Consider the following 13,409-nt stretch of genomic DNA (forward strand, 5'->3'; position numbering starts at 1 on the left):
AGAAAGAAAAGAAAAAAAGAAATCGACGACTACACTTCTCTCTGATTCTGCTTTCTGTCTCCGGGAAGAAGCGAGGAAGTTCGGTTCAATTGCTGTGGAGAACGTACACCTTCTTACAGTTAAAAAGTTGTTCTTGCTTTGATTCCGTCTCTTGCCGGAAATCTTTTTTCTTTCTTTCGACGGACTGGCTTTTTCTCTCTGGTTCTTCTTTTTTCTTTTATGGGGTAAGATTGATGTGTTGCGCGGTGGTCATTGATAGATCTGGGAGGAATTTGGAATTTTGAAGTTTGAATTTGTTGTGTTTGGTTGGGGATAACTTCGAGGAGCAACGAACGGTTTTTACTGCTTGCTCGTGTAATTTGGACTGCGTTTGGATCAAGTTTGATACGGATGCCTGGTCTGTGAAATTATACTGTTTTGTGACGGAGTTTTGGAATTCGATTGTTGATTTTGTGTTGCTGGTGGGTTTTTTTTTTTATTTTCCTCCGCTAAACATTTGTCATTTGGGAGGTTTTTTGGTTAAAATCTGTGCTCTGTTTCGGTGTAATTGTTCTTGTGGCAGGGTCTCAGGTTGCAGTCGGTGCTAATTCTGGAAAAAGGAGCACTACTCCTTATTGTTTTTCCTTTTTCTTTTCCTCGTTTCATTGGGCATTTTGTCTAGCTATTCAGAAAGTTCAATTGAAATACTTCATTTTTGGGGATGGTGGACGGGAGCATGACAGTTCAAGCTATGAAAGTCAATCTCTTGACATAAGGAAGCCTGTCTTTTGTTTCTATCCGGGGCATTCGATGAAAGTTTCTTTTCTGATTTCCACCAAACGCCTTTGTGGATATTTTCGTGGCTTGAATAATACTGAACTCCAAACTCAATCCTTGTTTCTATTTGCTTGGTGACCACTAGTCCGTTCTTCAAGAATTTCTTCTAGTTTTCCATGTTTCTCTTCATGGCGTTGAGTTGATTCTGGCGTGAAAACAATCTTTTGGACCTCTGGTTTTGGGACTTCCATGTTCCTTGGTTGGGTTCCTTTTGTCGCATCCAGATCGTCTTCCAAATCTCTGCTGCTTCCAAGTTGACTGTTTTCATTGCTGCTATCCTTTGGAGCAAATTAGACGGTAGAATAAAGTCAACTAATGGAAAATCTGCTTGAACCATCAACTGCTTTTAGTTTCACGTCATCCTCCTACCTATCCAATGGTACCGGTAGCTGCAACATATCTGCCTCCAGCAGTCGTGAAGCAGGGTCCAATACAGAAATAGTCAGCCTGAGTAGACTCAGCTCTAATCTGGAAAAGCTCTTGCTTAATTCTGAATTTGACTGTACTGATGCGGAGATAATTGTTGAAGGAGTCTCGGTGGGTGTTCATAGATGTATTTTATCTGCTCGGAGTAAATTCTTCCACGAACTCTTTTCACGGGAGAATGGGTCATCTTCTCGTCAAGAACGGAGACCCAAATATGACATAAACGATTTGGTGCCTAACGGAAAGGTTGGACATGAAGCGTTCAAGATTTTCCTGAGTTATGTGTACACCGGCAAGCTAAAGTCATCCCCACCTGAGGTTTCAACATGTGTTGATCCTGGATGTGCCCATGATGCATGCCGGCCTGCTGTTATTTTTGCTGTGGAATTAATGTATGCGTCTTCGGTTTTCCAGATAACAGAATTAGTTTCTCTTTTCCAGGTCAGTAATTCATTGATCTTGTGATTTCTTTTGATAAGTTTCTTGCATAACATACCAGTTAGTAACATCAAGAAATTGGCAAAGTTTATCGATGCTGGACATACAGGGATGGCTATTGTTTTCACTAAGCAACAGTCTAAAACCAAAATATTTCCAGACCAGCTATTTGACTCTCATGATTCAAATATTAAGGATCTATCTTACTAGAATCTTTGTCGTTTAGATGTAAACATTAACTTCTACATCTGTAGTTCTACTTGGCTGTGATAGTGTTCAAGTAACTCGTCAAATACTAAACAGTATGCCTGTGAAGGAGTTGAATCTGGCCAATCTAGTGAAATAAGCTTTCGGAAGCTGACAGGTTGTTTCATTCCCTTTCAGCGCCGACTTCTCAACTTTGTCGACAAGGCTCTTGTGGAAGATGTAATTCCAATTCTCCAGGTTGCCTATTACTGCAAACTAAGTCAGCTACTCAACCACTGTATCCAGAGAGTTGCACGGTCTGATCTTGACTCTGTTTCGATAGAGAAGGAGGTGCCACAAGAAGCATCAGAAGAAATCAAAGGACTCCGTGTCAAAGTTCAGCCAGATGAAGCTATGTCAGCACCCATGGATCCTGTGCGTGAAAAACAGATTGGGAGAATTCATAAGGCACTCGATTCAGATGATGTTGAACTTGTGAAGCTGCTTCTATCTGAGTCAGACATAACATTAGATGATGCTAATGCTCTTCATTATGCTTCTGCGTACTGCGACTCCAAGATAGTGGCCGAGTTGCTTGAACTTGATTTGGCCAACATAAATCTCAAGAATGCAAGGGGCTATACTGCTCTTCACGTTGCTGCCATTAGAAGGGAGCCAACAGTAATTGTGTCACTTCTCAGTAAAGGTGCCTCTGTGTCTGAGATGACGGCTGATGGTCAATGTGCTGTCAGTATATGTAGAAGACTGACAAGAGCAAAAGATTATTATGCCAAAACAGAGCACGGGCAGGAATCAAACAAAGATAGGGTATGTATTGATATATTGGAGAGGGAGATGAGGAGGAACCCAATGATAGGGGAGGAATACATCTGCTCACCAATTATGGCAGACGATCTTAATATGAAACTATTGTACCTGGAAAACAGGGGTAAGAACCTATATTCATATCTTTTCTTGTTTGAGTGTTTGTTGGTAAAAACCTATATTCATATCTTTTCTTGCATGATTGTTAATTGACGCTCAATAGAGGTAAACCATGTCTCTCAACCATAAATCCTATGATATTCATATTTTGAGCCTGTCAATCTCTGTCAATCTCCTATACATGTCTATTTGTATTCAAAGATGTTTCTCTGAAAAATGTTGTTATAAAAAATGGGACGTGCCCAGCCTGAATCTTGTATTAGCATGCTGGATCCTTCTTTATTTTCCTTTTGTGCTAAAATCATGTATGCTGATCAAGCTCTCCAACTGGCAAAAGAAAGTTATGGATGTAAATGTTGAGCTGGATGAAAGATCCATTGGTTAGTTGGTGGCTGTCATCAGTTACAGCATGTTATTTGTGCTGTAGGACATCCTAGGTTTGGATTGATGTTTGTATCCACATTCATTGTGGAATGTTTGAACACTTGCATGTTAATACTGGTCCGATTTTTTAGTCTCTAATGCTGGCATTAAGTTTGAAATCTGAATTGAACCTTCATATGTCTGTTGGTGGTTTCTTGATTCATTATTGGTTGTTTTCAGTTAATCATCAATAATTGTCTCACTCATAGATGTTAAGGAGCTTACAGCTCGTATTATCTTGTACCAGTGGCATTTGCCAAATTGCTCTTCCCCACAGAAGCTAAGGTAGCCATGAAAATAGCTCACGCAGAAGCAACATCTGAATTTGCTGGTCTTTCTGCACCGGACAACATCAATGGTACCTTAAGAGAGGTTGATTTGAATGAAACTCCGTCAGGGCAGCACAAAAGATTGCGTTCAAGGATGGATGCCCTAATAAAAACAGGTCCCTTTTTTAATTATTTATTTATTTTGTCATTTTCTGATAGAGTACTTTACACTGGATTTCTCTACCTGTACAAACAATTTTTTTGTCATTGTGATTGCATGGTTTCACATAAAAATCTATCAATATCTATGAATATTAAAGTGTCTGCCTGCCTTTGGGTACCTGGGATGACTCTATTCACCTAGGCTGGCTGCATAAGACTGCCTGTTTATCCTCAGATATTTCTTTCCTGATGAGTAAAGGCTTTTGTTCTGGTTCTAGAGTCGTGATGAGATATCCATACTCTTTTACTGAACAGAAGTGATCACCTCACCTTCCACGAAATCAAAATTTCATTTATTTTCTGTAATTGACCCAAAATGACTCTGGTTTAGCTCCTAATGAGCTAGGTAACAGTAACCTCTTAATATTCATTCAGGAAAATCAGATGCAGGTCCCACCTATCAGATTGGATTGGCATGCTGTTTGCACCTATATAAGATGCCTTAAATCTAAATCGTGGATGTAGACTAGTTGCTTAGCTAAGAAGTCACACTTTAGAAAGTGACTTGCTGAGGTAAGAAAGAACACTGCGACAGATGCGTTGTGAAACTATGAAGACCAATCTGGAAATGAACTTATTGGAGAGCAATGAGGGGTACCAAAATTTGAGAAAATAGAAGTTGCTTGATATGGTTGAACTTTGTTTCATAGTAACTTACTAGTGCACCACTGCAAAGGGTTCTGTGAACATTGAATGATGCACTGGCAAGAAGTGGAGGAAGACAATACATATGGAAGTAGAGAGGAAACCCATCATATGTTAACAAATGATAAATCCAAATGGTGCCAATGGACTTGTATACATCCCTCAAACAAAGTTGGGATGACAACAATGTTGAGGTGGTTATATGGGAGGTGCTTTTAACATCCAAGATGGAACCCACAGGATAGAGCCCGTATAATTTGGACAAAAATGAGTTGGCCTGTAAAGAAAGTGGGAAGGGAATAAAGAGAACTCACTTTTTCTTTGTTAGGCCTAAATGAGAGAGTGAATAAATGATGCCACCTAACATTTCAGCTTATAATTTAAATAAAAGCTTAAGTGCCCTAACTTTCCCATTACACATTGTGTGTTTGCGCAAGAGCTAAGAAACGACACATCTTTTAGGCAATGTAGGTCACCTGGAAATTTATTGTGTCCAAGTCCTTCTCAAGATGACTAACCAAATTTAGGGGGTCATTTTCCAACTAATAATCATAAGACTCTTCTTAAAATTAGTTCATGTGCGATTATTCTTACTAACTTTATCCCTCATGTCAAACTTACACAAGTAGACAGCTTGCCTGCTATGTCAATAGCACATATGAAGAAAACTAAATGGGGCTCCAATTGGGATTCATAGAACAGATTTCTTGCTTGGATATCATGTTAAAATTGGCTCTAGGTCTATTCCAAAATGACTTGCCGAAGTTGGGAGGCCTTTTTTTAACTGATAACCACAAATTTTTCTTGAAAGTAGTATATGTATTGGATTATTTCCACTAGCACAAATAAACACTATTATCTTTGCCTAGCGCCTGATTAGGTGATGTTACTCTTGAGTGCACTAACCCTATCTGGTGATTAAAAGGCAGCATCTCTCTTTACAAAGGCGTTACTAGCCTCTGGTTTTGCATGTTATGATTTGCATTATCAAGTTTTGAAAGAACAAATTTTGATCGTTACCATACTTTCGATCCTCTTGATGTAATTTCTTGGTTTATTAACCTCTTTATTCATGGAACCGTTTGTCACTTTCAATTCTTATTCTGGTTATGGCTGCAGTGGAATTGGGTCATCGGTATTTCCCCCTCTGCTCCCAAGTACTAGACAAGTTCCTTGAAGACGATCTGCCGGATCTGTTCTACCTCCAGAGGGGCACTCCTGAAGAGCAGAGGGTCAAACGGCTGAGGTTTTGTGAGCTGAAAGTTGAAGTCCATAAAGCCTTTACCAAGGACAAAGCTGAATCAACCACACGATCAGGATTTTCTTCTTCATCATCATCCTCTACTTCTTTGATGGAGGGTGTGAAACAGAAAGCCTCAAGAAAGTCATAACTATATCAACTATAACGTACTGATTGCAAAGTGTATTTAAAATCCCTAAAGAGATATGTAGAAAATTTTGTTGTTTATTTGTTGTAATTTTTTTCTTTCTGAGTTCTGTAAAATTTTGTTGTAAAAGTTTCCTCTGTTAGATCCAAATTTAGCTTGTCTTGTTGAGAACAAACTGAAAAGAAGGAAGCTTTTATTCGTTTTCTTTGCTTTGAATTGCCTCCATATGGGCGTTGGAGGCTCCACTTCATTGAATCTTTCATTTATGAGTTGAGTTGTAATTGAAAGAGAAACTGCCGACAAAATCTCAACCACTGAGTTGCTTTCAGTGTACTAAAAATTTCAGTCTCAATTTAAAGAGAATTCAAGTTTCGTTTGTTTCTCAAAAAAATTTAAAAAAGGGATTTCTTTGATAGCCACCAAAAAATTGGTCACTTGAGCAATTTACTGTAACATAATAAAATTCTATTTTTATTAAGTAAATTTGTGAAGAATTTTCAAAAAAATTTATCATATTTTTGAGTTTGGTAAGAAAAAAAATCTGAGAATATGACCTATAAGTGAAATTGATTTGAATTTGAATTTGAATTTTTGGTTAAAGTTATAAAAAAAAAATTGGAGTTGAAATGGAACTTAATCAGATAAGACAAATATATTTTTTGAGATTTCAATTTTTATATGCATATTCGATAGCCACAATTGATCCAATATGAAAAATGTACGAAACATGAGAATCGGTTGAGATAGTCATTGATCATGATCGGGTGGCTGACATAGCGTTTCGCACCAAATGGTTTTTCGTATTGGATCAGTCCTCTTCGATAACACATAATTAGTTGATAGAAGTTAAAAAAAATTCAATCCGTGTTTCTTTTTCTTTTCGGTTGAACAAGTTAGGTTTTTGGATATTAATGGATGGAGTCGAAACTTTGTACGAAATACTTAAAAAAATCCAAGATGTAGAAGATGTCTAAGCAAAGTAATGGAATTCTAAAAGGTGTGTCAATTATTGAGGGTCAAAGACAATTGACTATTTAATGAAGATTAGAACATAAAACTAATACCAAACTAGTAATAAATTAGGTGATAGGAAAAGATTGTGACTAATCATGCGAGAATGAATAATAATTTATGTACTTTAAATACGCACATTTGGTATGTGATGATGTGAAGGTTAGTCTCATCACTCATTCGAATTTGAGTAAATAATTCCGTTATATTCAACTCAAACTTGGTATTTTTCAGCATCAAGGTTTAACTTTTTTTTGGCTGCATACCATTTTTTTTTTATAAGACAAATGATACTGTTTATAATAATATTATTTACTTTAGTATATCTGTAATGATAGTATATGAAACATGAATGTACCGTCGTTAAGATCTATATTTTTTTTTTTTCTGTTACATACTAAATTTACAAAGAAAATTCCATTATAGACTACATAGAAACAAAACTATGGCAAAATGCTGTGAAGAATGCATGCTAAATTAGCCAGGCTTTGTCTTTTCTCTCTGTATCCCCTCTCTTTCTCTATCATCCTTCGTCGGCTTTGGAGCTTTGGATGGAGATGGTGATTTTGTTTTTCTCGTCTTTCTCGATTTCTAGTTCTTCTTTCAGTCATGGATAGACTCGTATTGCGTCGCAACCAATCCCAACCACCAAGCAACTTCCATTAATCGACCCAGGTAACGTGGTTACTACCCTGTTCGCCATTAATGTGATCTTCGTTTGTTTCTCATCTTTTAAGTGGCTAAACGTAAGGTGTTCGATCTGGGCATCGCGATTCCGTCACCTGGGTTGTTGCTGTTTTAGTTTCAATTGTTTAATGCAATCGGTTTCTTTTCTTGTTGGCTTCTGTTATTTGCCCGAATACGGTTTTCCTTTCGCAGCATTTGGTGTGTTTCCATTGTTGACTTCTAGGTGTTGATTGTTGGTTTCTGGGGGATGCGGTCGAGTTGTCGGTTGTGCACATCGAGGTATTGGCTAGATTTGAGTATCAGTGTGGTTCCTTCTGGGTTTTTCTTCTTCTGTTGATCTTGGTATTATTTTTATCACAATTCACGGCTTGGTTTTTAATTTCCTCTCTTGTTGCTTCTCTTGGCTGTTCTCTGGATTCGTGTCATCTGATTATTATTGATTCACCTGAATAACTTGTTTTTGTTGATTCTTACCTTCTTGCCTGTAACCTTTCCTGCGTCATACTTGTTATGATCATCTTCTATTTTTTCTTAACGAACTTGGGAATTTGTTGTTTGATGTATGTCATTAACTATACCCTTTTCCTTGAAAGCTCTTGGTAATAGGCGGAGATGTACTTGTGACAGAACTCTCTGGTTAGATTTCAGTACCAGTGTATATGCTGCTGGCGGAGAAAGCTCTTCTAGCTTCTCTTCGTTCTGTTTCTTTTTTTTGGGAACTGAAATTGCTTCTGGCATTCTAATTTTTAAGGTAGTCCACTATTTTTCTTTCAGAGTATTTGAATTTAGAACTTGTTGCGTTAGCAATTTTTAAATAGAAGATAATGCCTTATTTTTTTTAGCAAATAGATCTATTTATTAAGCCTTCAGTAGATCTTAGTATTATTGGAACATTGCAATAGTAATTACCCCTCAAAATTTTATAATCATAATTCAATCTAATTCTCTTCTCATGAGGAAGTTTTCTCTTGGTGTCTTTGTCATCAGGGTGTTGTCTCTTGTACCCAGTGAATATGAACCTTCTGATTTTATTGGTTTTCTTCCCATATACATTTTTCATCCCATTCTCATATGTTGCATAATACATCATTATAAGGGAAAATTAGCCATTGTTTGCAGTACAAATATGTTTCTTGGTACACATGCACATGTAGGCAAAGATTTTTGCTTTTACAGTCAATGCTTCGGTTCTTTATGAGGATTTCACTGTCTAAGATCCAAGACTTATCTTCGTCTTGTTCTTCTTCCTCTTCATATTCTTCTTTTAGGGTTATATCTGTGATTGTTCTAGTTAGATCACAATGTTTCCCTATTTAATGATTAAACTATTACCTAATTGAAGTTTCCATGTGTAAATTTGGTTTGCAGTCCAAATCCTGCAGGTAGTCTGACCAAAATGGAGTAAATTTGGATGTTAACAGCTCTAATTTTGTCGTACTTAAAATGGAGTAATAATTGAATCAGTATGACTTGCTGCAAAGGTCTTTAACTGGGCATTAAATGGCAGAAAGGCAATAAGTTTTTATCACTGAAGTTTCAAGAGAATATAAAATTTGATTTTACATGTATATCATTGGTTTATAAAGTGGACTAGCTTCAATTGGAAGTTGCTACCACTTGGCTTTGAACTTGTTAATTACGGACTTGCGTGCTTCATCTTGTATTCATTATTACATTTTTTTTATAGTTTTCCAAACTTCTTTCCTTACATTAAGTTACATAACTTATGAAATGCTCAAAATTTCTGTCCATGAGGACTATTGCAAGAATAAATATAAATGAATACTTTGTACACATTAGAGTCTAATTTAGAGCATTCAAGAGACATGTTTTGCTGCTTTTTTTTTTCTTTTTTGGTTGCTTTTGGTGGTTTGCTAATTATTTCCATTGTATTACAGTGTATGTCATGATGCAAGTACATGAGATAACACTTATGGCGATGAAATCATATGGTAGCCAGGCTGAGGTCCTGGTCAAGAACTACCTACTATCAGATCCTTTTATTCCCTACACATCCATCATTTGTGGCATTTTCTTGTGCAAGATGGTATGTTCCTTCTGTTCTACAGTTGCATGGCTCTTTCAGATTGTAATCTTCTTCCATCTATTACATAAATCAAAAAATGTTTTACCCAATTAACTTTTTCAAAAGCATTTGTGGTTATTTTGTTTTCACTTTTTACCCATGAAAATTTAAAGAATGAAGACTCTTACTACAGTTAAAGGATTGGTGGGGAGATGTGTGAACTTAGAAATGCAACTAATTGCTGCTTTTAAAGCGTTCAGGTAGATTAGTGAAGCAGTTAGATGAACTTAGTGTGACGCTAATCAAATGGAGTATATCCTAATAGGAATATTGTGTTGCTGATTTGTGTTACAAAATGTAGCCTGCTATTTCAAATTTACATTTCAATTTTTTTTCCTCCTCTTGTGGTCAAATTAATATTGTCACTATCAGCACATCCTTTTCCAATTTGTTGGGGTTGGCTACAAGTGTCATACTCCTCTATTCTGCTGTATTATTTTCTGCATCCTATATGTGGTCAACTTTCTTCAAGTCTTCCTCATTATTTTCATCAATGATGTTCTTGGTACATCACTTTCTAGCTGGTCCATTTTTTTTAAATTAATCCCATACAAAGTCAACGGAACTGCATTTCTATGGAGAAAGAGCTGAGAACCTGTAATTTTCTCGTTAGCTTTGTGAGTAATTTTCTCGTTAGCTTTGTGATTTTAATTTCAGTAAAAGAATATAAACCAATGCACTGTAGCAAAGCTCCAAGTATTTCTTTGGATGATGACTTCATGATAATTATTCATAAAATGAGAAATTGAGTTATTTTGAGACATATTCTAAATAATAAGAGGAAGACTCACACCATTTGTCTGAGAGGCTACTCACTAGGATCTTGTTGTTCATCCTTGTGAAACAACATAATGTTCATGCAAGTCAAATCTTTCTAAAGTCTGACATGTTAAGTATTTGTCAGTCAAATGGTTGTAGCATTTGGATGAATAAATGAGGATAGCTTCTAATCAACTGTTCTTGAGCTATCTTTATCTAGAATACATTTTGCATGAATATTTGTTTTCCCAACCAGATATATGCACAAATTGTATGAGGCATAGATGAAATTCTATACTCATTTTGTTAATTAGAAATATATTTAGGAAAGGGAGAATAACACTTTTGGATGCTGTCACAACAAATTGATTTCATTTAGAGAAACTTATGCTGGTGGCTCGCTTATCTCCTCCTTATATTTTCTTTTGGACTTAATCTCTTCCTTATTTCACTGACCTGAAAGGGTCTTGTAATTTTTGTTATGGTTTTCCATATGGTGTTTTTGTTGTTTTGAATTTTTTGTTCTTTCTGCAGGCATATGATTTTACGCACTTGATCAGTTCCTTCTATTTTATGAGCTATGCTGCCCTGAACAAAATTCAGCGAATAGAATGGAACAACCGGTGAGAGGAAAATGTCCTTTTAAAACTTATCTCCTTCTTATTTGTTTCTGTCTCAATTCTCTTATTTTCTCTTTTTCTGAAATGTTCTGTAGGGGTATATCCACTCTTCATGCCATTTTCATCACAATTACCGCTTTATACTTAGTTTTCTTCTCCGATCTCTTCTCCGACAATAGATTAGCTGGTCTTGTGACTTTCCGAAGGTCTACTCTTTCCAATTTTGCATTGGGGGTAAGCTTTCTTTCCTTTTTTGAAGTCTTATAGGATGTCCATTTCATGTATATTCTATGAAGATTTTGAATATACCAAAAGATTCGTCCCAACTCCATATGTATCATTTACCTGAACCAAGCTTTGACTCATAGGTCAGCGTAAACATTTAGGTCTTGTGCTACAGACGAGGTTTCAATTTTTGACAGGTCTCTGTGGGGTATTTTGTTGCTGACATTGGAATGATAATGTGGATGTACCCATCTTTAGGTGGCATAGAATATGTGAGTATACTCTATTGCAAGTCCTTAGTTCTGTTTTTATCAAACCAATTTTTTAACTATTTTATGGAATCGCTTTAGAGTTTTTAATGGGTTTCCACAAAGTGCAAATGTTTTGTTTCAGATTGTTCACCACTTTCTTTCTGTAATTTCTGTTGCGTACTCACTTTTTACTGGGGAAGGGCAACTTTATACATACATGGTTCTGATATCTGAGACGACAACTCCTGGAATCAATTTGAGATGGTAACGAGAAATCAATTACTACATGTTGCTCAAAAAAAAATAAAAAAAATTACTACATGTTACTCCTGAACATATTTAATATATCTTTTTCCCTGATGTGAAACATCTTTCTGTTTGTACAGGTATCTCGATGCTGCAGGAATGAAGAGATCCAATGCATATGTTATGAATGGAATTGTTATGTTTTTCACTTGGCTGGTAGGTGAATTGTTCTTTTCTCTCTTTTTTTGTTCATTCAGCATTTTTTAAAACCTAGACGTCAATTATAGAGCAGCACCTTGTTTTAGAAAAAAAGTACGTATATGGAGCAGCAGTACTTGTATTAAAGTGAGCCTCTGTTATTAGTTGCTCAATGGCAGTCTTAAACAACAGTCTTACACCGACTAATTATGCCATACAAGCATTGTGGTTGAAGATAATCAGCAGAGATCAGACACTAGAATTTCTCCTTGGATATGTCATTCAGGTCTGTAGACTAAGTAGTCTTTGAGATCTGACACAGTAACTTAGCCTATAGAGTGACATCTTGTGCACGAAAAATCTATAACATTCCACTCGAATAACCCACATAGGCTGCCTGCTGCCGGAAATTTGCAGAAGGCCTTCCCTATTTTAATGATTGAAAAAGTTTTATCAAACGAAAATTTAACCTTCTTTCTTAGTTTGATCCCCTATCCAACATTGACCATCCTTTAGTTGTGGAACCATTACCCTTTTGCTACTCTATGCAGATAGCTAGAGTTCTCTTGTTCGTCTACTTGTTCTACCACGTCTATCTGCACTACAATCAGGTAAGACTCCAATATCTGCACTATGCTCAGTCTATTATTCTTCTGTGCACCCGATTCAATCAATTACGTGTTGCTTTCATTTTTTTCTGTTTAATCAGGTTGAGCAGTTACACCCATTTGGTTACCTCTTAGTGTTCGGAGTGCCTGCGGTGTTGGCAATAATGAACTTGATATGGTTTATGAAAATTGTGAAGGGATTAAAGAAGCAATTAGCAAAGAGGCAGTGAAGGGAACAGCATATGAATGTGCAGTTATTCTGCAATTCTAATCCTATTTTCTGCTTGTCCCTTTGTTAGAGGAAAAGGGAGACAAATTGTAGGAAGAGAAGGCTGAGGGTTGTCTGGTTTGAATGGGAAGATTGTATCATTCACCACAAGGGATGGTATATGGATGGAAACTGCAAATTTCACTTGTATGATAAAGAGTAAAATCGTTCTGTTTTTTTTTTTTTTATATATATAAAGGAGTAAAATCAGCTATTCAGGCGAGTACCGTTCTTTCATTGGAGAATTTTCTCACCTTTTATTGGGTTTTCTTTATTTTATAACTTGATCTGTGAAGATGATCAGGTTGTGTTCATCTTCTTCCCCATCACTTTTTGTCTTTCAATTTTTGAAATAAATTCCTTCACCAGTATCTGATTTTCTTCTCTAAATTGCTTCAAGAACAACTTGAAAATCAATAAATGTAAATAAAGGAATATGGTAATACTAATCAAAATCTCTTTGCTCGGACATGCTCTTCATAATCATTCTTTCTTTCTTTTTTTCAATTTTTACATAATTTTCTTCACTCATTTTTTCGTGACCAACTTCTTGCAAAATTGGAAAAATTAACTTTAAAAAAAATTTGTAATATTAAAATGGCTAGAGTGGCCTACCATTAAAACTATTTCTGCGGTGGGATCTCTCTCTTCCTCTCCAGATGCCTTTGATGCATCCAGGGTTTCTATTAATC

At 36.2% G+C, this 13,409-nt stretch overlaps 2 protein-coding genes across 5 annotated transcripts; both read left to right on the forward strand.

Moving 5' to 3' along the window:
* The first annotated feature begins 8 nt into the window (after positions 1 to 8).
* On the forward strand, positions 9 to 5,963 carry LOC137951526 (BTB/POZ domain and ankyrin repeat-containing protein NPR1-like). Its single transcript, XM_068798239.1, has 5 exons — positions 9 to 118; positions 260 to 1,683; positions 2,065 to 2,815; positions 3,482 to 3,679; positions 5,490 to 5,963. Exons 2-5 carry the CDS (start codon positions 1,132 to 1,134, stop codon positions 5,759 to 5,761), a joined length of 1,773 nt encoding a protein of 590 aa, XP_068654340.1. The 5' UTR covers positions 9 to 118; positions 260 to 1,131; the 3' UTR covers positions 5,762 to 5,963.
* Positions 5,964 to 7,246: 1,283 nt separating this feature from the next.
* Positions 7,247 to 12,940, forward strand: LOC137951850 (uncharacterized). Of its 4 annotated transcripts, none has more exons than XM_068798799.1 (10): positions 7,247 to 7,444; positions 8,050 to 8,207; positions 9,355 to 9,503; positions 10,836 to 10,924; positions 11,017 to 11,155; positions 11,344 to 11,418; positions 11,540 to 11,661; positions 11,784 to 11,859; positions 12,393 to 12,452; positions 12,551 to 12,940. In XM_068798799.1, exons 3-10 carry the CDS (start codon positions 9,363 to 9,365, stop codon positions 12,677 to 12,679), a joined length of 831 nt encoding a protein of 276 aa, XP_068654900.1. In that variant the 5' UTR covers positions 7,247 to 7,444; positions 8,050 to 8,207; positions 9,355 to 9,362; the 3' UTR covers positions 12,680 to 12,940. The 4 variants fall into 4 exon arrangements, with proteins under 4 accessions (XP_068654900.1, XP_068654902.1, XP_068654903.1 ...); XM_068798801.1 differs by having other exon boundaries at positions 8,063 to 8,207; XM_068798802.1 differs by having other exon boundaries at positions 8,084 to 8,207.
* The last annotated feature ends 469 nt before the right edge of the window (positions 12,941 to 13,409 follow it).

Source organism: Aristolochia californica, unplaced genomic scaffold (genome assembly GCF_029961685.1).
Source record: "Aristolochia californica isolate CCGP_79_NKW_82.1479 unplaced genomic scaffold, dmAriCali1.0.hap1 SCAF_15, whole genome shotgun sequence".
Lineage (NCBI taxonomy): Eukaryota > Viridiplantae > Streptophyta > Magnoliopsida > Piperales > Aristolochiaceae > Aristolochia > Aristolochia californica.

Bases quoted from the DNA above. Each gene is read 5' to 3' on its own strand.
- LOC137951526 (XM_068798239.1), top strand. From the start codon at position 1,132: ATGGAAAATCTGCTTGAACCATCAACTGCTTTTAGTTTCACGTCATCC. The intron at 1,684-2,064 runs GTCAGTAATTCA...ATTCCCTTTCAG, and splicing joins AATTAGTTTCTCTTTTCCAG to CGCCGACTTCTCAACTTTGT. The intron at 2,816-3,481 runs GTAAGAACCTAT...ATCTTGTACCAG, and splicing joins ATTGTACCTGGAAAACAGGG to TGGCATTTGCCAAATTGCTC.
- LOC137951850 (XM_068798799.1), top strand. From the start codon at position 9,363: ATGATGCAAGTACATGAGATAACACTTATGGCGATGAAATCATATGGT. The intron at 9,504-10,835 runs GTATGTTCCTTC...TTCTTTCTGCAG, and splicing joins GCATTTTCTTGTGCAAGATG to GCATATGATTTTACGCACTT. The intron at 11,156-11,343 runs GTAAGCTTTCTT...AATTTTTGACAG, and splicing joins TTTCCAATTTTGCATTGGGG to GTCTCTGTGGGGTATTTTGT.